General features: G+C 38.4%; 1 protein-coding gene across 5 annotated transcripts; it reads left to right on the top strand.

The window, feature by feature from the left end:
• On the top strand, positions 1-25,545 carry TRA2A (transformer 2 alpha homolog). Of its 5 annotated transcripts, none has more exons than XM_048303387.1 (8): positions 1-200; positions 9,213-9,346; positions 10,902-11,061; positions 14,521-14,709; positions 22,871-22,986; positions 23,511-23,618; positions 24,326-24,393; positions 24,571-25,545. In XM_048303387.1, exons 1-8 carry the CDS (start codon positions 165-167, stop codon positions 24,579-24,581), a joined length of 822 nt encoding a protein of 273 aa, XP_048159344.1. In that variant the 5' UTR covers positions 1-164; the 3' UTR covers positions 24,582-25,545. The 5 variants fall into 5 exon arrangements, with proteins under 5 accessions (XP_048159344.1, XP_048159328.1, XP_048159335.1 ...); XM_048303371.1 differs by having other exon boundaries at positions 3-200; positions 10,896-11,061; XM_048303378.1 differs by having other exon boundaries at positions 3-200; positions 10,896-11,061; positions 23,514-23,618.
• Positions 25,546-26,881: the final 1,336 nt, after the last annotated feature.

Below are 26,881 nucleotides of genomic sequence, written 5' to 3' on the forward strand. Positions count from 1 at the left end.
CGGGTGGGAGGCGGCGGCGGCGGCGGCGGTGGTGGTGGTGGTGGTGCCGGTAATAGCGGCAGTAGCGGTAACGGCGGCGATAACAGCGGCCGTGGGTGTTGCTGCTGCTAATCGGGACTAGCGTCCCCCGTTCGCCCCAGCCCCGTGGCCAGGACTCTGCCGATATGAGCGACGTGGAGGAGAACAACTTCGAGGGGAGGGTGAGTGGCCTCCCCTGCGCGGGCCGTGTTGAGGAGGGGATCGGGCCCGAGGACAGTGGGTGGCGGTGCTCGGCAGCCTCGGGCCTAGCGGGGGTGGGGGCAGCGCAGCTTGGCTCTAAAATGGCTCCTTCAGGCGCTCGAGGCTTGCCTGGGCCGTGGGTGACGGCCCGCGTCCCTCTCAGCTGCCCGCGTCCCTCTCAGCTCTCCGCGTCTCTCCCTCACACGCTCCCTGCTCCCATCGCCCCGGTGGGGCGCGGGTGCCGAGTCCGGTGCTGCGGGTCGGCCCCCGCCCAGCCAGCGCAGGCTGATCCTGTGCAAACGGCGCTGCTATAGCCCCCGGCGTTCTTCCCCGCTGCTCTGTGTTCTTACCGCTGTCCCGAGCCGCCTTGTTGCCCGCCGGGCCCGGGGGTCGCTATCCTGCCCGTTCTCGCCCCCCTGGCCGCGGCCGGGCCTCCGAGGCCTCCTCCCGCCCGAAAGAGGAGGGACCCCACGTTCTTTTGTGCGAGGTGCGCGGTCTCTCCCGGCTCAGGAGCTGCCTCGGGCCGGGCCTCCTCCGGCCACTGGGGAGGTCCGGCCGTCGTTTTTAAACCGTTGAAACTCATCGGTGCAGCTGAAGGCTTCGAACGAGCTGCTGTGGCTTTGTAACCTCGTTAGGCCTGTGTCTTCCCTCTGATGGTTGAGGGTTTTCATGTACACATGTGACAGGTCCCTTCTATTTTCAGTGTTTCTGTGGTTTTGTTTTTGTTTTTCTTAGTGATGATCAGGGCAAGCAGGAATTAGAAGCTGCTTGAAACAGGAACGAACTGTGTGCTCCTCTATCTCAATTTACTTTCTTTTTTGATTTTGCGGAGGTTTGTGTTTTTTTGTTTTGTTTTGTTTTTTGGGTTTTTTTGTTTTGTTTTTTTGGGTTTTTTTTGTTTGTGTGGGTTTGTGGTTTTTTTGGTTTTTTTTGGTTTTTTTTTGTTTTTTTTTTCTGTTCGTTCTTTTAAGAGATTCTGTAGAGGAACACCTGAGCATCTTCTTGGTGACTCTTTCTGATGAACCAGTGACAGCAGCCTTGCAGTTATTTATACAGTTACTTTCTGGGGAAACCAGCAATAAAATTTTAGAAGAATGGCATTGTGTTCCAAAAATTACTTTTACATGACTATTGTTGCCATTTTTGTGGTGATAAAAAAAATTCCATAGGCTGCAAGTTCTTTACCTAGCTATGCAATAACTGCTGCTGCTTCCTCGCATGAGGTAAACAAAACCTGTTGTGTTGGTTGCTTGGACAAAAGGTGGCTGTGTAGCTAAACAATATTGGGGTAAATAAACAGATCTTTGAAAGGGAAACAACTAAGTTTCAAAAACTTGAGCAGTGAGTATGCTTGGTTGATTTGGGTTTTTTTTAAGATGACGTCAGTCTCCCATTTTACAGTCCAGATTTATATCTTGAAGGATGATTTTCTTTTCTGTATTTCCACAGTCGGTTATTGTTAGGAAAGAAATGATGTTAGGTTAATTGTCAGAATTTGGTCTTAGGTTCCTTGATGGATCTGTTGTTCATGTTACAAAGCTGTTACAGCTCTGTAATTCCAGTATTTCTGCACACTGCCTCCTGCCAAATGTAGAAGTAAAATGTTTCGAGAGTACGTGAAGTCCGAAAAGTCCTACAGTAGCAGTTTCTGTGACTTCTGCTTATCAGTTGTTCCTTTTTTTTTCTTTTTTTTTTTTTTTTGTGGTGATGGAAAATTTACCTGTTGGAAAGAACTGCTGGCTGTGTTAAGTCTTCATTTGGAAAACTTCTGGTTTTGCTCCCTACACTGACATTTCTAAATTGGTGTGGCATAACTGAGCATAATGGCAGACACTTGATTGATTTCTAGTTTTTCGGTTCTACTGAAGAGCATTTGTTTGTAAGCATTTTTATTTTTCTTTTTCAGTAATACTGCTTTGTTGTGATGGTAGTCGAATACTTGCAATAAGAAATTGTATTTTAGATTAATGTTGTATGTTTCATTTCAGTTGAAAGTGCTCAAGAGGCATAAAATGAAGCCCATGTAACTCTGAGGCTGTAGTGTTTAGTCTGCTGTTTCTAACTGGATAGGACTCTTGTCAGGCGCTGATTGTCCTGGTGTTTCAGTTTGCTACATCCAGGCACAGGGCACCAAGAGCAAAAGTTTTCACTGGGAGAAAGAACTGCAGAAACTGGAAGAAAGTTTGTAAAGAACCTGTTTTCCTGGAAATTGGCACAAATAGCAGTTCTGAGTACCCTTTCAATTCTTCCACCCCCTGTCAGTTTAAGTGCTAATTAGTGTGATGTGTTTTTAAAAACTAAATTCCAAAGGAGTAAGGGAGTTTTAAGTTTAGTTTAGGGTCTTTTATATTTTTTCTATGTAGATGCATATTGTTCCAAAAGCACTTCGGTGAAAGTTGAGTATGATCAGAATTATTTTAGAAGCTAATTTTATCATCAGTGAGATACTGCCCACTTACATGCTTTGTCTCTAATTTATGACTTTAAAATCATATTAACTAATCTGAACAGGAAATTGAAAGTAATTATGGAAATAACTTTCCAATGAAATTGCTTAGTTTGCACTCTTTTAAAACTTCCGTTTCTAAAGTATTGGGTAAAATCATTGTAGATCTTTTCCTTCTCGAGCTCACTCCTTTATTGACCTTTTTTTTTAAAGCAAATATTAATCAAATATGCTCAGACTAATCAACATCTGCTCTGTTTTTGTGTCATTTTGTTTCACCTTTAATAAGTTCTCTATTAAGAATGTGGCTGATTGAACCGAAGAGAGGCCCCCCGCCCCCCCCATTGTAATTTAATGGAAAGAAACTGACAGAAGAATTAGATATATAGTGGATGTGGTAGAGCTGAGTTTATGGACATTAAGAAGAAAAAGAGATTTTAAGTTGTGCTTCTTATCCAGTGACTTGGTTTTGGAAACATCAAAGTAATCTATCACCATTGAGTGCTTCTTATGAGCAGATTAGACAAATTCTGTCAGATGACAGGCAACTTTTGCTTCCTTTCATATTTTTTGTTATTTTTAATAGGCTGTTGTTTATTTGGTGTTCAGTCTGTGGTGCGACTTTAGATGCTTCCCCGAGCAATGAACAAGAGGGAGTCTGAATAAACCTGCACTTCAGTAGCTCGGCTTGAAACTTTGATTGGGTTGCTGGGGGTTTTTTTGAGCTTCTGGTAACATTTGATTTCTGCAATCTTAAAAGTTTAGTAGTTTTTTACTGGTATTAATGTGCTGTTCATCTAAATGGGTAAAACATTTTATCAGAACAAAGGTAAAATTCCATTTTTTAGCTCTATATTGATTGTCTTCATTCTAATGAGCTGCCTTCTCCTGCTCTATGCAGGATCTTACAGTGAGATAAATAGTATAATGTAAAAAATACTTCAAGAAATACATGGTTTTGCTTGTGGCCCATCTTGTTGAAGGAAGTGTCCGTGTTTCACAGGTATGCAAGTGGCTTTTGGGTCAGTTTAGCTGTGAAAGTGCCTTATATTTGCTTCATGAAGTTTGGATTTAAATACTTAAATACTTATGGAATTACCTAACTAATCAACTTTGAGATGATTTCTTGGGGGAAAAAAAAACCCAACGATGTCGGGGTTGGGCTTGCTCAGCTATTGTATTCCATCTCCTGCGGTGGCAGTCTGCCACCTCTGTGGAAAGGAAGGCGTGTTGCTTCCCATACCTTTTGAAACACAGGCACAACGGAGTGCTAATGCTCAGGGGTTCTGCATTTGTTTGGGGAGTGTTGTGATCACCTTGCAGTGTCTAATGACCAGTGTGGGAAACAAGAGTTTTTCTGGAAGTCCAATTTTTATTTTTTGTTGTTTTTAATCAAGCTTAATAACTTCTGGATTGTTCTGGATCTTGTCAGCTGGGAAGACTGCTCCTTTTGAACACAAATTCTTTTTACTGTCTTCCATGTGTGGTAATGGAGTGACTACAGAACCCTCCCTGAAGAGGTGTATTTTCAAGACTCAGTGAGAAGATTAACTTGTAATTTCAAAAAGTTTATTGCTGAAGCCTCTTCTTTTTTCTTTCTTTTCATAAGTGGGATCATTGAGAAATACATAAGTTTGCTTATGTTAGTAACTTTTAAAATATCCATGTCTTCAAGGTAGCAACTTCCGAGATGCTTTTTATACAGAAGCTTATTATGTGTACTATTGTAATATTTATAGAAGAGTAGCTAATTGAGGGATTCGTTTTTAGTATAGTGACAGATAATAGTATGAAGCAGAAAGGATTTAACTTCTCTTGTGAATTTCAAGGAAAGTTGGTAGATTCCTGTCAAAATGTAATCTTGTCCTTATAAGTGAGATGTCAGTAGCTTAACAGTTCTATCCAGTGAATGTGGGCTGCTGCTAAATTCATGTTTCTTTTTTGACTGCTTACATTTTTCTGTCCCCTTTTAATAGAGTTTGACTTCACTTATTTTTTTAGTTTGGGTAGGAGTTTTTAACAGGATTTTTGGAAATGGTATTGCTAGACTACTTGTCCTGTCCTTTTTTTCACCCCAGGTCAAATGAATTTCACCTGAAATTTCTGTGTGATTTAATGGGTTTTTTTTCCCCATTTCCCACGCTTTGCTGTAGAAAGCTTAATTTAAACTTACATCATTATTTTTAGTTAGCATCTTGCTCTAAATTTTGTTAGCCTTTCAGTCATACTTTGAAATTGTAAGGTGGGAGTTGAGGTAAGGCATGACACGTTCAGGAGAGAAGAGTAGCATGAAAGAACGGGGTTGTTTTGTTTGGTTGGTTTGATGGGGGTTTTGGTTGGTTGGTCTGTTTGTTTTGTTTTGTTGTGGTTCCTCCCCATGTTCTTCATCATACCTTCTCTTGATGTGTGGAAAATGGAAAGAGTACTTCTTCAAGACTTCTGCAATTCTCCTCTGCATAAAAGTGTTTTTAATGCTTTTAAAATAATAATTATATTGGAAAGTAGAATTTATTTTGAAAGATGCGAGGAATTTAAGTGATAGATAGAACTTGGATCGGTTAAACAGTTTTACCAGTATGAATGAAATACATGGACTGACTGATGCCTTGCTCAGATGGATCATCTAAAGTTGTTGATAGTTGTTCAGTGACTGGGTGTGTGTGATCATGGAATAATGGGGGAGGAGAGATCCTTTCCATATCACTTTGGTTTGTTATTCTTCCTGGGAAGAAAGAAGGTAACAAGGATTAAAAATACTTCTCAGTGCTCTCTTTAAGTGCTTCTAGCTGTGCATTTTATCCAGAGAGTCAGTAACTGAGGCTGCAAACCTTAGATTTTGTGTTTGTCTATGATTTTGGCTCCAGCTTTCAATTCTTGGTGAATCATTAGTCCCATTTCCTGGTGTGTACTTGAGGAAGCCACTACATCTTCCTCTGAAGAAGCAAATTGTTACAATTGAGTTGGGGTTTTTGTAATTATGGGGGGGAGTAATATTTTTTGTTTAGGTGAGGGGTGGGGTTGGTGTTTTGGGGAGAGGTGTTTCCTGGGAAAAGTGTTATTATTGGCAGATACAGGATTTGTTTTGAAAGGGGAGTCTGATCTGAAGAATCTTACAAAGCTCTGTTTCTTTTCCTGCAGGCTCTAGTGACAGCAAATCGAGGTAGTTTAACATGGGGATAGGGAATTACCTGCCTACAGGTTTGTAAGGGTGAAAGTAGTGACTGGATAGCTGCATAGTAAAGCCGAAGGCATTAAGATAGGTACTGTTTTGTAGGAAGGTGGTGGGATGAGAAGCTGAGCTTAAGATGAGTCTCATCTGTGGCCCTTAAATGACTGAGGATCTTTAGAACAGAAAGATAGGAAAGTGCTGAGGAGCCAAGGTGCAATTTTGTTCTTTTCTCTCCTACACAGTGTTTAGTAATTCTGTGGTAAGAATGGAGCTAAGATCAGACTGGTACAGAATTGAGAGATTTTAGTGCATTGGGATAATAGAGTTGTCTGTTTTCTTATGTTAAGGATGACATACTAAGAATGTTGAATACTTTTGTCATATGTATTGCAGAATGGATATAAATAGTTTATGAAGAACAGTTGGGTTGGTCTGTGATATAGACTAATATACAGCTTGCGAATTGTTTAATTATAGTAGGAAGTAGAGGAGAAAAATTCTTTAAGATCTCCCTTTGTGACTCCTTGAAGCTATGAATCCCTTAATCCCTGCCTATAGTCTTGCTGATATAAGTATTACTAGGTACTTTCTCAGCATCATCCTTAAATCCTTAAACTTTTGCAGGTTATTGTGATTCCCTTAGTCTCCTTTTGAAGCATTGTAAGAGTTGTAACTAGGTGAACTATGTTGCATCAGAAGATGAGATGTAATTGCTTGCCAATGACAGTGTTCGACTGTTATCAGGTAATCTCTCTTCAGCTGCAGTTTACATCTACAGTTACTTGGTTAAGGAAGTTTGAAATCTCTAAGAATTTACACTGTCCTTTCTGTCACTCCAGTTTTCAAGTTTTATATTAGTGAATGCATCTCTTAAAGGTCTTAAACATACTTCCCAAAGGACTTAACCTATATGAAATTATGTAATATTTGCTTCTGTCAACTTAATACAGCTTTGCTGTCATAGCTGATATTGTTAAAGGCTCTGTGAGTGGTATCATAAGATGCTTCAGTTGAATAGCTAAGGACACTAAGCTGACTTCTACATCGTATGGGAGCAGTTGGGTCCGTGGTGTTTTTGGCCCCTATCAACACTTCTAGATTGTGCAGGACCAGGGCGGGGGGTGGGAGAGGATGGGGGGTTGCCTTTGTTCAAGTTTCCAGAGTTCTTGTTCAAGAATTGATCTTTCAAATGTAAAAAGTATGGACAGTGCAGTATCCTTATGTAAAAGGAGTGTCTGAGAAGGGTGAATTCTTTGTCTTTTTATTGAAGGGTGTTTTCTAAATCTGATGTCACTTTGAATGTTTTTCTTTATTACTGACTGTTTTTACTAGGGAGAGAAATTGGCAATTGTTGCAAAGGATGAGTTATAAAGGGAAGAATTTAGGAGGCTATCAAACATTGAAGAGCACAAAGAGGCGAGGTGATAAAAAAATCGTGTTAGGGGTTCTAAGAGAAATTTTTCTTTATTGCAAACAGTGGATTTCAAATGTCAAAACACCAAATCAAATTTGGTAATATTTAAAGGCACATAATTTATTTCAGTGAAGTCACGTAGTTAGCTCAGCACACAGCCATCTTCATAAGGGTAACCTGTTATGTAGACCTGATTACATGGTCCACCTGTCACCGCCAAGCGTTGAATTTGGCCATCATTGTTAAAGTTGGCAGGCCTGTCATCCTAATAGGTGACATTCTCCATGTGCCCTTTGTCCTTTTTATTGAGGTAAAGGGGAATGGTAGTGTGGCTGTAATAGTTGTTAGAGGCTCATGCCTCTTAGGTTCCATTTCTGGTGAATTTACTGTCTTGAAATATGAGGACAGCATCCTCTGAAAAGGACTCCAGCCCAAAGTAGTGAAGAATTTTAACTGCAAAAGAAAGTGCAAATCTGGACATAGGTAGAGTAAGAAAGAAATTGAGAAAAAAATAGTGAGGACAGTCAGGAGGAGAAATCATGCAAATAAACATGAAATGTAACACCTTTGGGAGGGGAACTTGCTATGCATTTTTTCATTAAGTATTTTGTGAAGTTACAGATGTATATAGCATGCTATTCTGTAGGGGGTTTTATAGCTAAGCTCCCTAGAAATGCTGTACACTATAAAATGTGAGGAAATCCTAACCTGCTCTTTGTTTGCTTGTTTTCCTAGTTTTTCTCTTGTGTGCCTTACCATGCAAGAAAAAAACCCCTCCTGTTTTTACTTTTATTGGACTGCTTTAACTATACTATTCTACATCTTAGTTTAGATGGATTATATAAGGAAAACAGGGTAACAATGAGGAAGAAAAAGTAGGAAGAATAATAATTTATGTTGCTTAAATGTATGTGCATGTATTATGTGAGTAAGTATGTGCATAGATAGGTTTCGACTGGAAATCTTTGGCTATTCTGTTGAATTGACAGTGTCTTAGTAATCTAGGAGTAAAATTTGGGATATTCAATACTGAGAAGCACATAGTTAATATTTTAGGGGGGGGAATCTCTGATATCAATACTTCAATATATTTGTGCTAATTAGTTTTTAGTGTATCTATGTATCTTACAAAAAAAATCTCGGGAGGAGGGTAGCTTTGCAAATACAGTAAAACACTGAGAACTCAGTAAGCTTATTGCTAGAACATAGACACTTATACAGTTTTAAAGATATTTTTTTAAAAAGTTGTTTTATAAAATAGTTTCTTGCACTTTACCTGCTGGCTTTTCAATTTGGTAGATAACATCTGAACTCCAGCAGAGTTTTATAATCCCCACGTGCTTAAATATACTAAATGTTCTTTTTCCATTAAGGTTAATGTTCGTGAAGAAATTGAAGAGTTTTTTCCAAGAATGTGGAAGATAAATCAAGATAAAAGAAGGCTAATGAAAAGTATTAAAGATCAGAAAATTAAAATTGAATGGGGGAAAAAATTGAACAGAAGATTGGTCAGATAGAAGCACTTGAATATTTTTTTAAGGCTATAATGAATTGTTTGAATTGGGGAAGAATACACGAAGTATGAAAAATGAAAAACTCAATGAAGAATGAAGAAAAGTAGAAAGCAAGAGTGAAGTAGAATTAAAAGAATCTGGAAGAATGAATGGGTCCTAGGTTAAGTAAATGTATGGTTTATGTTCCAGTGTCTGTATGATCAAGTTGTAGATGAATTTGCATGATTACTTAGTTAATAGAGAATTGGTGATCTGGTTCAAGCAGGGAACTATTTGAGGCAAGCATACAATATTAACAGTGGGTTAGCAAAATGAAATTTGTTTTGGAGGGTATTGCCTAACCATTTGTTTTTCAGGAGCAATCAATATAATAGAATTACTGTACTTTAAATGTTAGGAGTTAGGCATTTACACAACCAATACCATTTTTAATACTGTCTTTTTTGTTAGGAGTCTCGCTCCCAGTCAAAATCTCCAGCTGGGAGTCCTGCTCGTGTAAAATCAGAGAGCAGGTCAGGATCTCGCAGTCCATCGAGGGCTTCCAAACATTCTGAATCGCACTCTAGGTCAAGATCAAAATCAAGGTATGTTCAGAAAGTTATTCGTGTCAACTCAGTGTTACTGCTGTTGTTTTGGTAAATTGATGAAATTTCTCCTATTGTAAAAGTTAAAAACTTTCTGGGATGTATTAACAGGGATATGTTAATTTGCATGTTTCTCCTCGTATAGGTGGAGAAAGTTGGGAAATGATTTCATGGGTATGAATAGAAAAAGTACTATGAATAGAAATAGTAACATAGAAATCACAAATGAAATGTGTAGGTTTGTGTCTTCCAGAAGGGAGAAAATGGATTGCATTTCAATTCTGTGAAGCTCTTGCTTCCTTCTCGCAAAATTGTTCCTGGGGGAATTCTTGTGTGGACCTCTCCTTTAGGGGGGGAAAAAAAAAAAATCCAGTGAGACCTGGTGCAAAGGCAGTCAGGGTTAGATAAAAAGGGTAAGCTCTCTAACTGTTGGAAATATTGAAAAACACTGCTTGTCAATGTTCTTGACACTTTTTCATTGGAGGCTTTAAAAACATAATCAAAAACTAAGTCTTAAATTGGGTGTAGAAAGGCTCTTGATCTATGAGAGTTTTAAGATTTAATTTAAATTTTTCAGTGCTGCACATGTCCTTCTCTGTCCTTTTCTACCCCAAGTATGGATGTGTGGAGGTAAAACTTCATAGCTCTCAGTTCTAGCAGAGCTTGCATGGATCGGAAGAGGAATGTTTTGGGCTTTTTTCTCTGAATATGCCATAAATATTACCTGGTTTATACTACCTATCTTCTCTATTCCATTTTACCAACATACTAATGAAAATGGGGAGAACTACTGAATCTTTCTTTAATCAACCAAGAGAGAAACCAGAAAACAGCATTTGTAGCACTAGAGGAGAAAGAGGAATAGTCTAAAGTTGTTTCTCCTTCCCAGAGACATCAGTAACACATCTTCTCTATTTATGCACTTCATTCGAGAGCAACTGAAAGAGTTACTGTGCTCTGAATTGCCAAAGTTCAGCTAATGTTGCAGTTTGTCTTCTCGCAGTGTTTAGCCAGATGATTACCTGCCTGTTTTAAATTGGGCTTATCGTCAGCAAGATGTGTGCAAAGAAGTGCTTGAGGAGTTAAGCAGGTGTTTGGGATGGTGGTTTTTTGGGGTTTTTTTTGGAGTAATTTTCATGTCTAGCAAACCTTACTTGTAGATACTGCAGCACTGTAGTCTTGCCAGATTTTACAATTGTTCAGTCAAAACAGGTCTTTACAGTGTGGCATGTCTAGTTTTTGTATCACTGTGCAATTGTTAGTTAGATAAGCAGCCAAGCTGATGTAAGTTTAAACTTTGAAATTCCTGAAAATTGTTGTGAAAATAATCCTCAGTGTATGCCAGAATCACTCTCAATGAGTTTAAAATGGTGCTACCGAGCAGGTTATTGGAGATCCATGCAATCTTTAGATATGCAAGGTAGAAGAAGCTTAATGGTTTTAATTGTAGGGATCATCTGAAAAAAGATTTTTCAGTAGAAAATGTATGGTTTACAGTTCAATGCTTTATGTGCCTATGACCTGACTAAAGGCTTTCTCTTTGTCGAAGATCCAGGTCCAGAAGACATTCGCACAGACGTTACACTCGTTCCAGATCCCATTCTCATTCCCATAGGAGACGTTCTCGAAGCAGATCGTACACACCAGAGTACCGTCGTCGAAGGAGCCGTAGTCATTCTCCAATGTCCAACAGGAGAAGGCACACTGGCAGCAGAGTATGTCATGTTCACAAAGGCTGAGTATCAAGAAAGCAATTGCTGCTTGTATCAGTGTAGTCCAGGTTACCTGCAGGCTGAGCTTGACCTGCTGTCTTGTCACTGGGGGATACGGGAATTGGGTGGGAGTGGGAGGTATGTGTGAGGCAATCTCTGTCCTTACATCTGAGCACGCACTTCTTGGGCCTGCAACTGGCAGAGAAGTTGTAGAAATTAGTTGAAAAACTTTCTATTGCAAGTCAGTATGCGCAGATACAGTGACATCTGCTTCCATCAGCTCTAGAAGTTGAGCTCTTCTGATGCTACTTCTGTTACAGGTCCAAGTATATGTAGTCTTTACAAAAATGAGATTACCTCTGTGTGTGCTGGCAACCTGACAGTATTGATAAGATTGACATGGGAATCCATAGAAGGAAATTCCCAACTGTTTATTTGCTTATAGAGCATACATTGAAGGTTGCTTGTGATTTTATACTTCTGATTATTTAATTTGGTTTACCTTGAAATAAAGCCCTGTGTTTTTAGCTAATACGTAAATCTTTATAATAGACTAGAAAAATTTACAGTTGTGAAAAGGAGGAGCAGTAAGTCTCTCAAAATGTAAATGAGAAGTGTCTTTGTATGAGCAGGAGAAAGTATAGCTGCATCAGCCAAAGTACTAATCTTGTCATTTGGAGAAGAGATTTCTCCCAGTGTCCTCCTTTGTAATAGCAGAATGTTTGGGGTTGAAAGGGACCTTTGGAAATCAGGTAGTCCAACCCCCCCCCAGGCTCACCTAGAGCAGGTTGCACAGGATCACATGCAGGCGTTTCCTTCTCTAGAGAAGGAGACTCGGCAGCCTCTCTGGTCAGTGTGTTCCAGTGTTCAGACAGCCTCAAAGAAGTTTTTCTTCATTATTTAGATGGAACTTACCATGTCTCAGTTTGTGCCCATTGCCCCTTGTCCTGTTGCTGAGCAGTACCCAAGAGAGTCTGGCTCCATCTTTGTGATGCCTGCCCTCTCAGTCATCTCTTCTCTGGTCTAAACAGGCCCAGCTCTCTGAGCCTTGCTTTATAAGAGAGGTATTCCAATCATAGTACCATAGTCCTCCACTCCAGTTTCTTGCTTAATGTGTTTCAGTGCCTCAGCTTCTAGTTTCACATCACTTCAGGCTGATCTAAATGAGTGTCACTGCACACAGCTACACAGCTCTGCCTTTTCCTTGTTGAGGGCAGTGATACATTTCTGATCCTTTTAGTTTTAATCTGGTTTAGTTTGCAAGTTTTTTTATTAATTCTGTCAAAAAGCATACAGGGTTTTTTTGCATGCCTACCCTGGTGAAGTGGATCACTAGGAGCAGGTAATACCAATGCGAGGGAGAAGACGAGAGTGCGGAAAGGGCAAGATTCCAGCAGTGCCAGCATGCAGTGGCTTAAGCTGTTGTGAAACAATGTTCGTAGTAGGTTTTTATGGATTGTTGCCAGCATGTAATCACTATGAAGGAAACATTAACCTAGTGTCTTGAAAAACTGGCAGAAATAGCTGAACTTCAAGCGGGTTAGCCGTCTTTGTGGTGAAAGGTGGAAGAATCCACTTTACTGCTTTAGGCAATATTAGGATGCTTTGCTATGTGAAGATGTTTTTCTGCCTTGGACATGACTTTGTGAAACAGAGTGTTTTCACAGTGAATTTCTTGGTAATTCTAAGGAGTTCTGGTAGTGTTAAAATGAAACTGAAATCAGACAGATTTGAAATCCCCTTAATAGCAAGGTCCTAAAGACACCAGGGAAATTGGTAGCAATTTTGCCACTTTTCTTTTAGACAGAGCTTGCATACTGGGTTGATGGGAGGCAGTACAAAAACATAATGCAAAAGCTGCCCTTTAGTCTTCCACCATCAGTTTAGGCCTTACAGTGGTGGTGTAGTTGGCACTTGGGGTCTGCAGACTGATCTCAGTACTTCTCTTGCCTCAGCAAAGTTAATAGGGTTTAAGTGTAAGAGGGATGTTAAAAAAGGGCAACAGGTGTGGATGTGTGAAGGAATTTACCCAAACAATGATTTAAAAGACAGATTTCGTTATACTCACAGGAGCTTAGTAATAAAATGAGTATAGCTGCCAGTGCAATTGAACTATCAGATAGATAGAAATATGGAGTAAAAATACATATATTGATGTATATAATTTAAAACTTTTGAATTACAAACTGCCAGGTCTTGTGCTCTTCAGCTATAGTGAGGAATTGCAAAAGATTCGTGTCTTAAAGCAGAAGTTTGAACTTTGACAAATGCAAAGAAAGGAACTTCAAATATATGAGTAGTGCGGGCGTCTTATTTTCACAACAGGTTCCTGAACAAATGTGCTGAAAAAATATGACAGAAGATCTAAACCTTTTCACTCTTTGAATCAGGCTGAAAAGCAGGTTCTGAGGCATAAATTACTGTGCACAGATGACTTACCTGAAACTGAAATACAAATTTTATCTGTGTCAACTTCCAGTTGTTATTTTGGCAGAAGCATTAAATCTCTGTGCTTGTTGCTGGTGTTTTAAATTGCTGCATCTAGTATTAAAGGTGCCAGAAGCTTAACTGAAAAACGTGTATTTCAATCAAAATAATTCTAACAGAGGATTTGGCATCAGATACGAATTCTCTGTCATGTAGAGTAATTTTGATCCTAAAAGAGAACTTGTACCTTGTACTATTACATATTTGACTTTGTCTAGTTGAAGTGAAATTTATTAAGTATCCTACATCATGTTAGAGAGTTAAGAGTTTTGCGCTAAGGAAGTATGCCTGCTTTTGGATTACAGTTTCACAGAACTGGCCTTCAACACTTGTTGCTCTCTAGATGAAAGAAACAGGTGACTTTCATCCAGTTTACAAGTGGAAAGATTAACTTTGAAATGTAAATATTGACTTTCAGTGTAATTAGATAGGAAATGCTGAGGGGGAGGAAGTTTCAGTAGAAGCTAGATTACAGTTCAGTTGTCTGTGCTTAGGAGCTCAAGTGCTCACATACACAGTGTGGGCAGCTGGAGGCAGTGTGCACTCTTCAGTGCCTGTGATTGTCGTGCAGAAGGGCTGAAGGTGGGAGTTCAGGCTGGCAGAACTTCTCTCAGCACAGATTTGTATGTGGTGTCTGCCCCTTGTTGGTAATTTCAGTATGAAATACTAATAACATGGGTTCCTATTGCTCTGTAGCTTTTTTGTAAATCAGAATGCTTAAATTTTATCAACTGAGTTTTTTACCAACATCAGAAGTTTTTCTTGGTCTTTTTTTCTAAAATAAAAACCATTGGAAGTAGTTGCTTTTTTAAATGATCTTACAGTTAGAATAGTAACTGTTGGAGTGTTAAGCTTTGTATTAACCTGTTCAATTTTCTTCAGATCAAATTTGTTTCTAATTGATAATTTTTTTTATATAAGAATTTTTTTTTTTTTAAACTCAAATTAATTGGAGTTGAATATTTGTGTTACCAGGCTAATCCGGATCCTAATACCTGTCTTGGAGTATTTGGTCTCAGTTTGTACACTACTGAGAGAGATTTGCGTGAAGTCTTCTCCCGTTATGGACCTTTGACTGGTGTCAATGTGGTTTATGATCAACGGACTGGACGATCAAGAGGATTTGCTTTCGTTTATTTTGAGAGAATTGATGATTCTAAAGAGGTAAATGCATGCTTTACTGTTTTTTTCAGGCATGCTCTTTATGCATTATCTTCATTAATTATCTAAAAAAACACAAGTTTTTGAGTGTGTATTCACTAGCAGATTCTCACAGTGAGATTAATTTAAAATGCTTTGTTCAAGCAGCATGGCACTTTTAAACAAATGAAGCATTTGCTTTCAGTGTTCAGATGCGTGGACAGATTTTGAGCATAAGCTGTCTATTGAATCACCAGTGAGCACTGGACTTAGAGTTTAATCTGTTACTTCAAAATGCAAATAAATTTTTGAGGCTTCTATGTCAGTAGTATTTTTGAAGCATTTTGGAAATTAACTTTTTAAAGTTGTTTTCTGAATCAAAATTCTGGAGATTCCCTTCATGTTTTCTTCTCTTAGGCATGTTGTACGTTTGAAAAATAGTGGGGTTTGCCTTGATTTGTGCCTTAATCAATTGCTTTCCTAGTTGTTTAACAGATAGCTGTTAATAGCTAGACTGAGTTGTTAGTGTAATTGATCTATAAGGAAAGAATCAAAGAATATGAACAGCAGCCTGTGCTATGATTCACCACAATATACAATTAGCAGTAGTTTGTTTACCCCTGTAATGATACTGTGAACTTTACCACATTTACTGAAATTTGCAGATAAAGTTGCTATTAAAAGTAAAGACACACCCTCTAAAAAAAATATCTTTAAGCCTGCATTGTGTGATAATCTCTTTCTTTGGGATAAACTGAGTCACAGACTTCATCTTGTTTATGGATTAATAGGTTTGGGCAGATGTTTCAGATTTGCTGTTTGATTCTGTGTGCATTTGATAAATTTATTTAGAAGGAGATATTAAATATGACTCCTCACTTTATAGATCATTTAGCATTGAAGGCAGGGAGGATGGCAACTCTGGAACCTGTCAGGAGCTGAAAAATAAGAACTTTGATGATACTTGATGATATTTTAATGAAAAAACACAGCTTTGTGGATTACTTGATTGAACTATACTTAGTTCTTGTCTTTGACTTCTGGTGTGATCCAACTGAGTATCAGTTTATGGGAAGAGTAGTCTTTGTAGATGTTTGTGTGTGGTTGTTGCAGGTTAATAGAGGGGAGTAGAAGGACACAAAACTTCCTTTACTGTCCCTTCTATATTTTCCTACACTTTCAGTTGGACAAGTTGGTAGAGAGGTTCATGGGGTGGATAGCTGCGTATCCATCTGTCTTTAATGGCCCACTCTCTTCTAAGTTCTAGCCTTGTATTTCTTCACACGCTGGATTTGTTGGGATTTTGAAAAAGCAACTGTTTTGTAAAATATTTCACATCCAGAATGTTTACACAGTATTCCTTGGCACATTCATGTACCAGTTTTACAGCTTCATATGTCTTTAGAAGTAGTTTTTTCCTGCTTATCATGGGCAATGGTCATGCATGACACCATGCATTTCTTAAAATGTTCCGAGTAAATAGCATGAAGTAATTTGTTGAGTATAAAGCTGTTTTGGCAGATGCTATGAAACTGGAATGCAAAGGAAAACAAAAAGGGATGTTACTTGCATTCAGAAATACAGAAGTAAAGATTAGGGCCTTAAGCAGGAACTAAAATAATTTGGAATGTAATTAAACCCATTTTTCTTTTTCCCAATGGGTTGGTGCCTGAAGAGGGGGAAAGGATGCAAACCCTCCCAACACCTGGAACTTAAATAACTGAAATACTTTAGCAAGAAGGACAGAAGAGAAACTTGTTTATTTGACTTGTTTCATGGGTCTTGAGGACAGATTTGAAGATGGCAATAAGTGGCAGCTGGTACAGAAAAAGAGGAGATACATAAATATAGATAGATTTATAGATAGATAGATAGATATAGCTGTAGGTGTGAAATCTTGTGACAGGCCTTGTAGGAGAATCCTGAAGGAAATGAAGCAATTCTCTGTTTGGAAGATAGTTTGAAAAGTTGAGTATGCATAAAAGCGATGACACTTAAATTACTTCTGTTCTGAGTAAGTAACTTTCCTCTTAAAAAATAATAATAATTAAAAAAAACTCCAACCAACCAAAAACAATAGCCAAAATCCAAAACCCTCAACAACCTAAACGTTTAAATCATGAGATGAGATGTTGAACTAAATTCCAGTGCTTTTAAAGATCAGTGGATTAAATGAGAGTAGAACTCCACAGAAAAATGAGGATTTTCCATAATCTTCACTATTGCCCTTCAAGAGGGCTAGCGCAAGGAAGCTTCGCAGTAGACAAGCTCTGAAATACAGGTAATACTAAAATTTTACATCAAATTAATTGTGAGTAGTTATTTTTAAACTTTCATAACTTAAAGATTGATCAGTGTCAGTTGTGCGTGGATTCTCTTGCAGCTGAAATCCCTCTTTGTCATCCCTGTTACTACTGCTTTTACAAACTGGATCAGTTATTGCACTAGTTAAAATCTTGCTGTGGGTCTAATTCTGAAACCAAGTGGTACGGTGTCCATATGGTGGTAAAGACATTTTGAGTTGCCAACTAGCTCAATGTGCTGGAACTCTTAAGACAATGTAGAATAGCGTTTCTTAAAGGTGATACTTCTCAGTGTCCTAAAAACACCAAAGGGGCAGTTTTAAAGTTTATTTTACTTAAACGCTTTCAAAATTTCAGATTATGACACTGTAGCAGCCTTGTTGTTAGCTGTTCATGATCCTCTTGGTTATAAAGAGGCACACAGGCTTAGCTTTTGGTAACTACTAGGCAGAGAAGCTGTCAAAGCATCACAGTAGCTTCAGACATTCCACTTTAACAGGACTGAGAAAGAAGTTTTCAAAGTATGTGTCCAATCCAGGAGATTACTTGCAGAATATGTTCTATTCTGTTTGAAACTCTGCTGAGGTTAAGATGAAACTTTATGATCAGACAGAAGGTTCCTTTTCCATCAGATGTCTTTTATTGCAGTGGTATAGTGTTTGCAAAATAACATTCGACAGGAATCTTAGGTTTTGACCCATATTGAAGATGCTTGTGGACACTTTCTTTAGTTCAAAGTGTGATAGCAGACAGTAAATGTCAAGGACTGATGGATGTCTAGGAAACTTCTGATGAATGTCTAATGGTTCTCTAGAAACCTGAGGTTTTGCTGTGCCAATGTTCTTGTCTGTGGGCTTGTTCAAAGCCTGTTTTAAAAGCTTCTGTTATTATCTACCTGTTTTTAGAATGGGTATAGTGGGTTTCACTTTTTGTGAAGTTGTTTTGTTTCAAAAAGTTGATGGTTTTTTAAAAATATTTGGTATCGCCTTTTTGCTTGGGTGGTGCAGTGTCTTGTCTTGGCCACCCTTTTCCAAGTCCTTAGAACTACAGGTGCAACATGCAAAGAGCATTATCTGTAAACATCTTCTAAAGATTTGTTTCTTGCTTTCTCTTAGATAGCTTGCAGTATTGGCGTGGAGCCAGTGTTGTAATGTTGTTTTGCAATATTTTCACTAAATTATAGAGGATATTCATCTGCCCATCACATAAGGATTTTCTTCCTGTGTTTAAGAGGATCACAAACTTCTATGTACTCGGATGAGAAAAAAATTAAGTTGTTGTGGGAGGATTTGATTGTGTCAGGGTTAACAGTAAGTTGAGATCATGAGTGAAAAGTGCTGGCTGTTCTAGGGACGTGGTTCTTATTAAAGTTACCAGGGATTTCATATACTGCTAAACCAGCTTTTCAGTAGCTCAGACTGTGAAGTGTTAGTTGTTTAAACTGAGGCTACTGTGAATGTACTGTCTGTAGGAGGAACTCATCTTAAGAAGTGTTAGCTACAGCAGCTGTTGGCAATATGGAATTTTCTAATGCTAGTTAGATAGTTAGAAAGTTAGTTCTTCTTCAAAGAGTTTTGACCATCTTTCCAGAACCATTTTCTGAAGTACTGTTCATTAACAATCAACACAAACCATTAACATCATTCAGTTGCCAAAGACCAGAATAATAACAGAGTTTATCAGTTCAGTTTGAAAAACATACAGTCTGTGGTGCAAGCTTAGAACTAACATTATTGAACAAAACTCCCATGGCTTGTTGAAGAAATGGTTTAAGTATTGTTCATGGTATCAAAAAAAACCCTTGATATACCAGAAAAGAGCACTAGAAGGTCTCAGATGTTTGGAATTACAAGTTACAGACTTCTAGAGACTCTGAAATACCATGAAATTGCTAATACTTGCAGAAACATCCAGTTCTTCATTCTGGTTGTCTAAAATCCTGTATTTCTTGACTCTGAAGCTCCAAAGTATGCTTTAAAGATAATACATTGAATCTATCAATGCTTAAGCTCATAATTGTATGTGTTTAAAAGTTATCGTTGACAATATTGTAAATTTTTTTTTCAAAATCTCAAACTAGAGAATGTAAATTGAGTGTTGTTCAAAAGTGAAATGGACACTTGAATTGAACTTGGCAGACTGCCGCAAGTGTAAAGATGAGTTTCTTAATTTATTAATTTCATCAGAACTTTTTTTTTTTCCCAGAATTTTCTTTCAGTTGTTCTCAGTAAATCCAGAACTGAACAAGTAATCGACATACTGGAGAGGGGGATCTAATCCATTGTGTCTTTTATCCCTTGCTGTACCTGTGATAGAGTGGAGATGATGTTTTTATCAGTGGCATTAAATGCAGTAGGGAAGAACTTCCAGTAGAAAACAAACAAACAAGAAACTCCCCAAAACTACAGTGAACAAAAAAAAAAAAAAAAAGACTGTACCTTGTATAGTTATTTTTAAATCATGAAAACACATTTTCAATATAAATCACAGTATAAACTGCTCGTGTTTGTCTATTGAAGTGTATTCAGTCTGTATGTTGCTAACTTTGTAGTGATGTCAAGTTGTTGAAGTAGTTATCCAGACTGAAAGTCTTCTAATTTTTCCAATGAGTTCTTGATTGCTTAACTACTACCAGCCACACATTGAAGTTTGTGCACTTAATTAAAAGTTGTGTTTCCAAACTTGTTTTACTCTACATAACTGCTCATACATGTGGAAAACATCATGTAGTGTATTAAATATCAAATGAAATTGAAATCTTTGTTAAATTTAATGCCTTCTGACTTTTTTGAGCCACTGGAGATAACTGTAGTTCAGGAACTGCTCGTTTTGTCAAACTAACACCTTATAGGTAAGTTTCATTATTATGGATAGTCTGCTGAAGGTTTAAAACTCTAAAACTTCAAAAATGTGATCCAAGATGGAACCTGTGCCGTTCCCAACCCTAATTCTGTTTTCTGACTGCAAACATGTAGATGTGTATTCTAGCCTACAAAAATAATTTTTCCATAGAATTTGCTACAGAATTAATATTATATGTTGATAGGAATGCTGTTTTCTTGCTTACTGTCCTCTTGCAAAAGCCATGCAAGTCTTTTAACAAACAACATTCAGATACTTGGAAAAGAATCCAGGTTGTAATAAAAACAGATTGTTGGCAGTAAAAGACTCCTTAAGAGGGCATTGTGTGTCTTAAGCCCAAATATTACTTGATTTTTTTCTTTAAAAGTTTTGTTTGACCATCTTAAACAGTATTTGAGAATGTCTTCTGCATTGTTAGAGAGAATATGCAATTTTTTCTCTTTGGCACTTAAATATTTTTAACACAGCAGTCATGCATACTCAAAAACAGCAAGAAAAGGAAACTGAAATTTGTTTTGAATATGACATACAATAAAACTGTAAAATCCAAAATGTTCTTTTAAAGTACTTCAACTTTCAATAAAGCGCAGAAATGCCAGTGATTAGTATCACTAATATATTTTCACAGCCTTCATCCAAAATAAATACTGTTGTATCAGTTACGTGAACACAGGTTTTCAGAAAGGGCTTTTGGTCATCTTGCAGCAGTCCTTACCTAATAATGTCAACTTAAGTACTTTACTTCGAAGACCTGAGATGTGCACATTAAGAGTGGTGCAGGGAATCTGGAAACATCTTGGAAGGAATTTCCAGCTGCTAATTACTGAATGTGAGTGATCCATACAATTAATTATTGTAGGTTTTGGCTTTTCTGCATTTGAGGGTGCAGTCAGAACTGTAAGAGCCTTTACTACTTTTGTATATCTGTTAAAGATTTTATTTATTTTGAATTTTTTAGGTGGCAGTTATTGCTGGCAGTGGCTGAACCATAAGAAAATTAATGTTTTAATATTGGGTAGGGCATTAGACATTATTACTAGGATGTCGGGAGTTCCATGCAGCCTGGTAACCATGAACTAATCTTTATCCACTGAAATGTAACACATTTCCTGGTATTTTCTAAAACAAACAGTCAGGTCTCAAAATTAATTCTTCATTTCTTTTTCTGGTATGTTGCTCTTCCCTGTACTGCTCCCTCTGTCAAAGAACTCTTCCTCTTGAAGAGGTGTTTGTTGGCTTAACTCAATAAGACATGCATGCCAGATGTTCTGGATTTGAGGTGGCTTCTTGTCAGCTAGGCTTACTATTCTGCAAGTTGTTGACTGGACTTAAAAATGCCATGAAGCAGAAAATTTCTTACAGGTTAACTTGATGCATCTTCAGAAAGATGCTTTTCATCATAAAGTTAATTTTTCAGCCAGATATTTGCAGCCTTCATTTTTACGTTTGTGCACACATAGTTTCCTAGGATGCATGCACAGATTAATTTAGATCATTGTGGAACAGGATATTAAAAAAAGGTGTTAAGGCTAGGAAACTAAAGCTGAGGAGCATGTTTTAGTCACAAAATATACCTGAGTGTATGTTGAAAGACTTGGAATGCTCTTTTCCTGAGCCGTGCAGTTGGCTAGATACAGTTAGTTTTGTACGGGAGCACAAATCACTAGGTGGCGATATAGTATGGACACAAACAGCATTATTAAAATCCAAACTCACTCTCAATAAATACGTTAGTGATCATCAGTCACTTCCAGTTTGGGCACAGCAGTTAAATCATGTGGATGTCAGGTTTCTGTATCTCCTTTATGACTTGTATGTAAGTTCAGTAAGGCTCTTGTTGGAGTTGAGATTTTTGAATAAATATTTTATTATTAAAAAGAAGAAAAAAAGAAAAAAATTCTCTGCTTAGCAGCACCTTCATGTTTTGAGCTTGGGTGTTGTTTTTTTGTAGCTAAAAAACAGCAACGTGGTTATGTTCTTTAACTCAAGATTGAAACAGTGTCTCTTTTCCACACATGAAAAATTAAAATAATGTATATTGGACTAAGTGCTGTGCTTAGTGTGGAGAAGCAAGTGGTGTGTATTGGTATTTCAGAGATCCTGCAGCAGCTAATAAAAGCTATTAAAATTCAAAAAGCAAATTTTTAAAAATCCTTTTAAGTCTGGCATTAGCTGTTAAAATTAACTGTTGTGGGTTTGTTGGCGTTTGGGTTTTTAGGCTACTTTTGCATGAATATAATTCTCAAAAGTACGCTGTGCTCCTTTGAAAAACTTACTTTGATGGTTTGAGTTTGTGAAAGGCCATTGTATTGATTCTCAGAGTGGAGAAGCAGGGGCTGGAACACCCAGCGAGTGCGTGCAGGGGCTGCGGGCGGGTCTGAAGGCACGGGCATCTGAGCGCAGACCCTTGTGTGTATCACTTAAGCGAGCTGCTATTGTGAGAGGGAGTGGGGAGGAAGGTTGTAATTAGGTATCCATGTAGGCTGAACCCGCCATTTTACTAAGCTCTGCTGAAGTAGGTCCTTGTAAGGGAGATGGCAGGAGGCTGGGAGAGCATGAAATGGCAGCCGACGAGCAGTAATCCGGCCATATGCACCCTACAGGAAGCCACTGTTTTGCACAGCTTTTGAATCCGCCCGGCCCCTCTGGGTCGGAGACGGCGGTAGGAAAGATGCAGTTCTCAGAAAAAAAAGCTGTTTTGACTTTCAGTTTACCTTTCAGATGGGTAAAAGATAAAGTCTGGGGAGAGTGGCCGTGTTAGTAGTTAGGCTGTTCTCCCTTAAGAAGGGATTGAGAGTCGTATTAGTCCGGCACCCCAGTGCAGTCCTGTAACACCACCGGCGGACGGGCATGGGGACAAGAGATGAGCCATTCACCACAGTGGGGCACTAGTAACCAGTCTAAACAAGACAAGTTCAGGGCTTGTTTTTCTGGTGGAAAATAACCGTGTTTGTACATAGCCTTCCATAGTTACCCGTAGGTTGCAGATTTCACATCCCTGGTCCTTGTCTCTCCTGCAGGCGATGGAGCATGCAAATGGAATGGAGCTGGATGGCAGGAGGATTCGAGTGGATTACTCAATCACCAAGAGAGCACATACACCCACCCCAGGCATCTACATGGGCAGGCCAACACAGTAAGTTCAATGGATTAAAACTGAGTGCTGGATTCTGGTTGAAGAAATAGAACTCCAGGTACTTCTAAAAAGATTTAGAGTTATGCCAGTTTGTACTTTATCACAAAGTTACTAACATAAAGAATGTAGTTCTGTGGTTCACATACACTCTTAAATTCTACTATGGTTTATCCTATCTTTATTTACAAAAGTGTTGAAGGAGGTATTATTAAAAAATAATACCCAGCATGATTAATTAATGTATCTTTCGCCTGCTGAAATACTAAGGTGCCCATTTGCCTTTGATTTTGATGGGAATTAGACTCAAATCCCTCATTTTTCTGGGAGTTTTTGAAGGTGTTTTTATTAAAATATTTTGTTTAGCGATTTGTTTTGTGGTGTAGTTTTAAGTGTCTGATTTACTACAAGACCACTTAAAAAAAGATTTTAAATAATTTATATTTATTTATCTAATAATTTAAATCAAGACAAAGAATAGATATATAAAGGGGTTTTTGTTTTTGTTCTTTCTTTTCCCCTAATAGCAGTGGAGGAGGTGGTGGTGGTGGAGCGGGTCGTCGCCGGGACTCATATTATGATAGGGGGTATGACAGAGGATATGACAGATATGAAGAATATGACTACAGATACAGGTACCTACTCTATTTCTGTAAGAACAGTGGATTTGTGGGGAATACTGAAAAGTTACATTACAAAACACGTTAGTCAGTTTGCAGCAATATTCTGCATACATGCCTTTTATGTGTTAGGGCCTCCTTCCCTTAAGTTTTGTGGGATTAAAGTAGTCAGAATCTTCAGTGTTTATGTAATCTGGTTTTTCAGTTGGGCAAGGGGTTAATTTTGCTACGTGAAGGAAGTAGAGAGCATGTACCCCAGGAATCAAGTGGACAGATAAAAAGGGAACTCGTTTTTCTGTGCTGTATATAGAACCAGAGACAGCTGATACACACTGCTGTTTAAAAAGGGATTATTTGTGGATGGGGTTTTTAATGCTTGACATTTCATAACCATCTCGCTGTTTTGAAAGTTATCTGGTTTCAGAGAATGTTGTTCAACAAGAATTGTAGGCATCTGGAAAAGCACTTCATGTGTTTGTAAGGCTAGTGAGAGTTTATTAAATTCTTTGTCTGGGAATATCATACAGTTTTAAACACATCAAATAGAGAAATATAAAAGCATTTGTTAAATAACCATAAGCCACAGCCAAATAAAGCAGAAATCATTCATGGAGGCCAAGTCTTTCAGTGCTAAGGAAGTGGTTCTGTTCTGTAGAAGTGATGTGAATAAGGCTTCTTTCATAATGGATGTTGTTTGGTTTCTTTTTTAATTTCCTTTAAAGGAGACGATCACCATCGCCTTACTATAGTCGATACCGATCGCGATCAAGATCCCGTTCCTATAGTCCAAGTAAGTGAACACAAGTGAATAAACAGAATCTGGCTGACATAAACATTGTTATATGAATTGATCAATGGAAATTCTGAATGTGAAAGCAAAAAAAGCTGGGCACAGTTAAGCTGAGATAACGTGTACAGTTAGTTTATGATTGTGTAATTAGTAATTGTGTTATCTTTTTTTTTCCAGGGCGCTACTGAAGATCAGAAGAGTTACAGTTGAGGACTTGATTTTTAAATACAAAGTTCAGATCTTTAGCATCCCTACTGCTTTCCCTTCCATCTTCCCTTTCTTGTCCTCCTTCCAGCTCTTTCACAAGTCTTTGGTTCATTTAGAATATACATATTTTCAGTTGAAGTATTCCTATTTTCCATCCCTCCTTATTGTAATACTCTTAAATATTGTAATTGTTGTAGTTTTTGTGTAGTAAAACATCTTGAGTAAAATGAAATAGAGAACCCCAAAGTGCTGATACATTTTGGAAGTCATTCCTATTTCGTTTTTAAAACAGTTGGACTCCTGACTAATCAGAAGAGAGCATTGATATTTTTAAATCTTGCATGTCATATGTAGTATACACACTCGGATACTTTAACATAAACCTGCATTTCCAAGTAAGTTGTTAATCTTTCTGTTAAAATGTTTACCTATTACTTTGATAAACAAGTAATGACTTTGAGCCTTTTCTGTAATGATGAATTTGCTTAGATAGTCATGAACCAGAGGATTTTTTTTGTATTTTTTTTGTCAGGTAGTTGCTTTGGGAGTAGACTATTTGAGCTAGAGCAAAATTTGGTATTTGACTGACTGGGAGAATAGATCCTTGTACACTCAAAATTAAGGCTGTGTTTTATAGAAAAAAGTTTTTGGATTGCAATGCAGTGGATAACAATTGAAATTAAAATTGTTAAATTCCTGGGGTCTTTGTGGTACTTGGTTGAATATTTCCCCTTAATTGGCGCAGGAGAAAAAATATTTATTGAACATAGCAATTAGTTATATAATTTGCTGTTCATGACAGAAAAAATTGCCAACTTTTTGGTATTGAAATAATGATGGAGGAAGTTTTGTTTCCAATCCTTTTTGAACTTTTGGAAGTATGGATGGAAAAACTTACAGCTACATGTAAACTTTTTTCCCCTCAATAAAAGTTAAGTCCACTGATCTGCAGTTTCTTGTCTTTTGTTCTGCATTTTGTGTCGCTTTGGAATATTGGTTAAACAATACTTGATACTGGGGTATGGGTGATAAAGCTTTTTATCTGTCTTCTCAGGAGCCTTGTCTTTCCTGAGAATCAGTAAGCAGTTACATGGGATGGCTAAACAGGGTTGGGTAGTCCAGCTGTCTCTTGAGCCATCCTTGTCACTTGCTGGAGTTGTGGTGAGATGGTTGAAAGAGGGAAATGCTATTGATTTTGTTTAGTTTTCTGGCAAGTGGTTGGTTGAATGTTGATGTTGCCAGAGCAAAAGGAATAGGACCACAAAGCCCTTGCAGGGAAGGCCACTAAAAGAGTTTGTCATGATTTTAAGACGGTAAGTATATGAGATGTAATTGCATTAGCTATTTCAGAGTGTTGGTGCCAGGAACTATTAACGAGTAGTTAAAAGAAACACCAGCACACATCCAACTATCTTAAAAGCTTGATAGAATATACCAGGAGAAATTGGTGACAAAAAAGTTCTGACTGGTTATTGCTCAATACCTTTGAATCCATAATTTTTTTCCCATAAATTGCAGTTGAAAACTCTAGTAAATTGAAAGCAGAGTAGCTGAAACACTGAAGTTAAATCTTTCAAGTCTGATTAATTTACCAGTATTTATTGGTGATCCAGGCAAATTAGCATGGGTTTAGGAAGGGCAGGTCCTGCCTGACCAACCTGATCTCCTCCTATGACCTGGTGACCCACTTAGTGGAAGAGGGAAAGGCTGTGGATGTTGTCTACCTGGACTTCAGCAAAGCCTCCCATGGCATTCTCCTGGAAGAGCTGACAGCCCGTGGTTTGGTGTACTCTTCACTGAATAAAAAAATGAGTCTGGATATCTGGCCCCAGAGGGTGAAGGTGAATGGTGCCACATCCAGCTGTTGGCCAGTCTCATGAGGTTCCCCAGGGCTCAGCACTGGGGCCAGCCCTGTTCCATATCTCCGTCAGTGGTCCAGATGAGGGGGTTGAGTGCACCCTCAGCAAGCTCGCAGATGACACCAAGTTGGGTGGGAGTGTTGATCTACAGGAAGGTAGGAAAGGTCTGCAGGGGGATCAGACAGGCTGGATTGATGGGCTGAGGTTCAATAAGGTGAAGTGTCAAGTCCTGCACTTGGGTCACAGCACCCCCAGGCAGCCCTGCAGGCTGGGGGCAGAGGGGCTGAAAAGCTGCCTGGCAGAAAAGGACCTTCTGGTGCTGGTCTGCAAGCCAGCTGAACATGAGCCAGGAGTGATCCCAGGTGGCAGAGAAGGCCAAGGGCAGCCTGGCTTGGGTAAAGGATAGTGTGGCCAGCAGGACC

The sequence above is a fragment of the Corvus hawaiiensis genome, chromosome 1 (genome assembly GCF_020740725.1).
Source record: "Corvus hawaiiensis isolate bCorHaw1 chromosome 1, bCorHaw1.pri.cur, whole genome shotgun sequence".
NCBI lineage: Eukaryota > Metazoa > Chordata > Aves > Passeriformes > Corvidae > Corvus > Corvus hawaiiensis.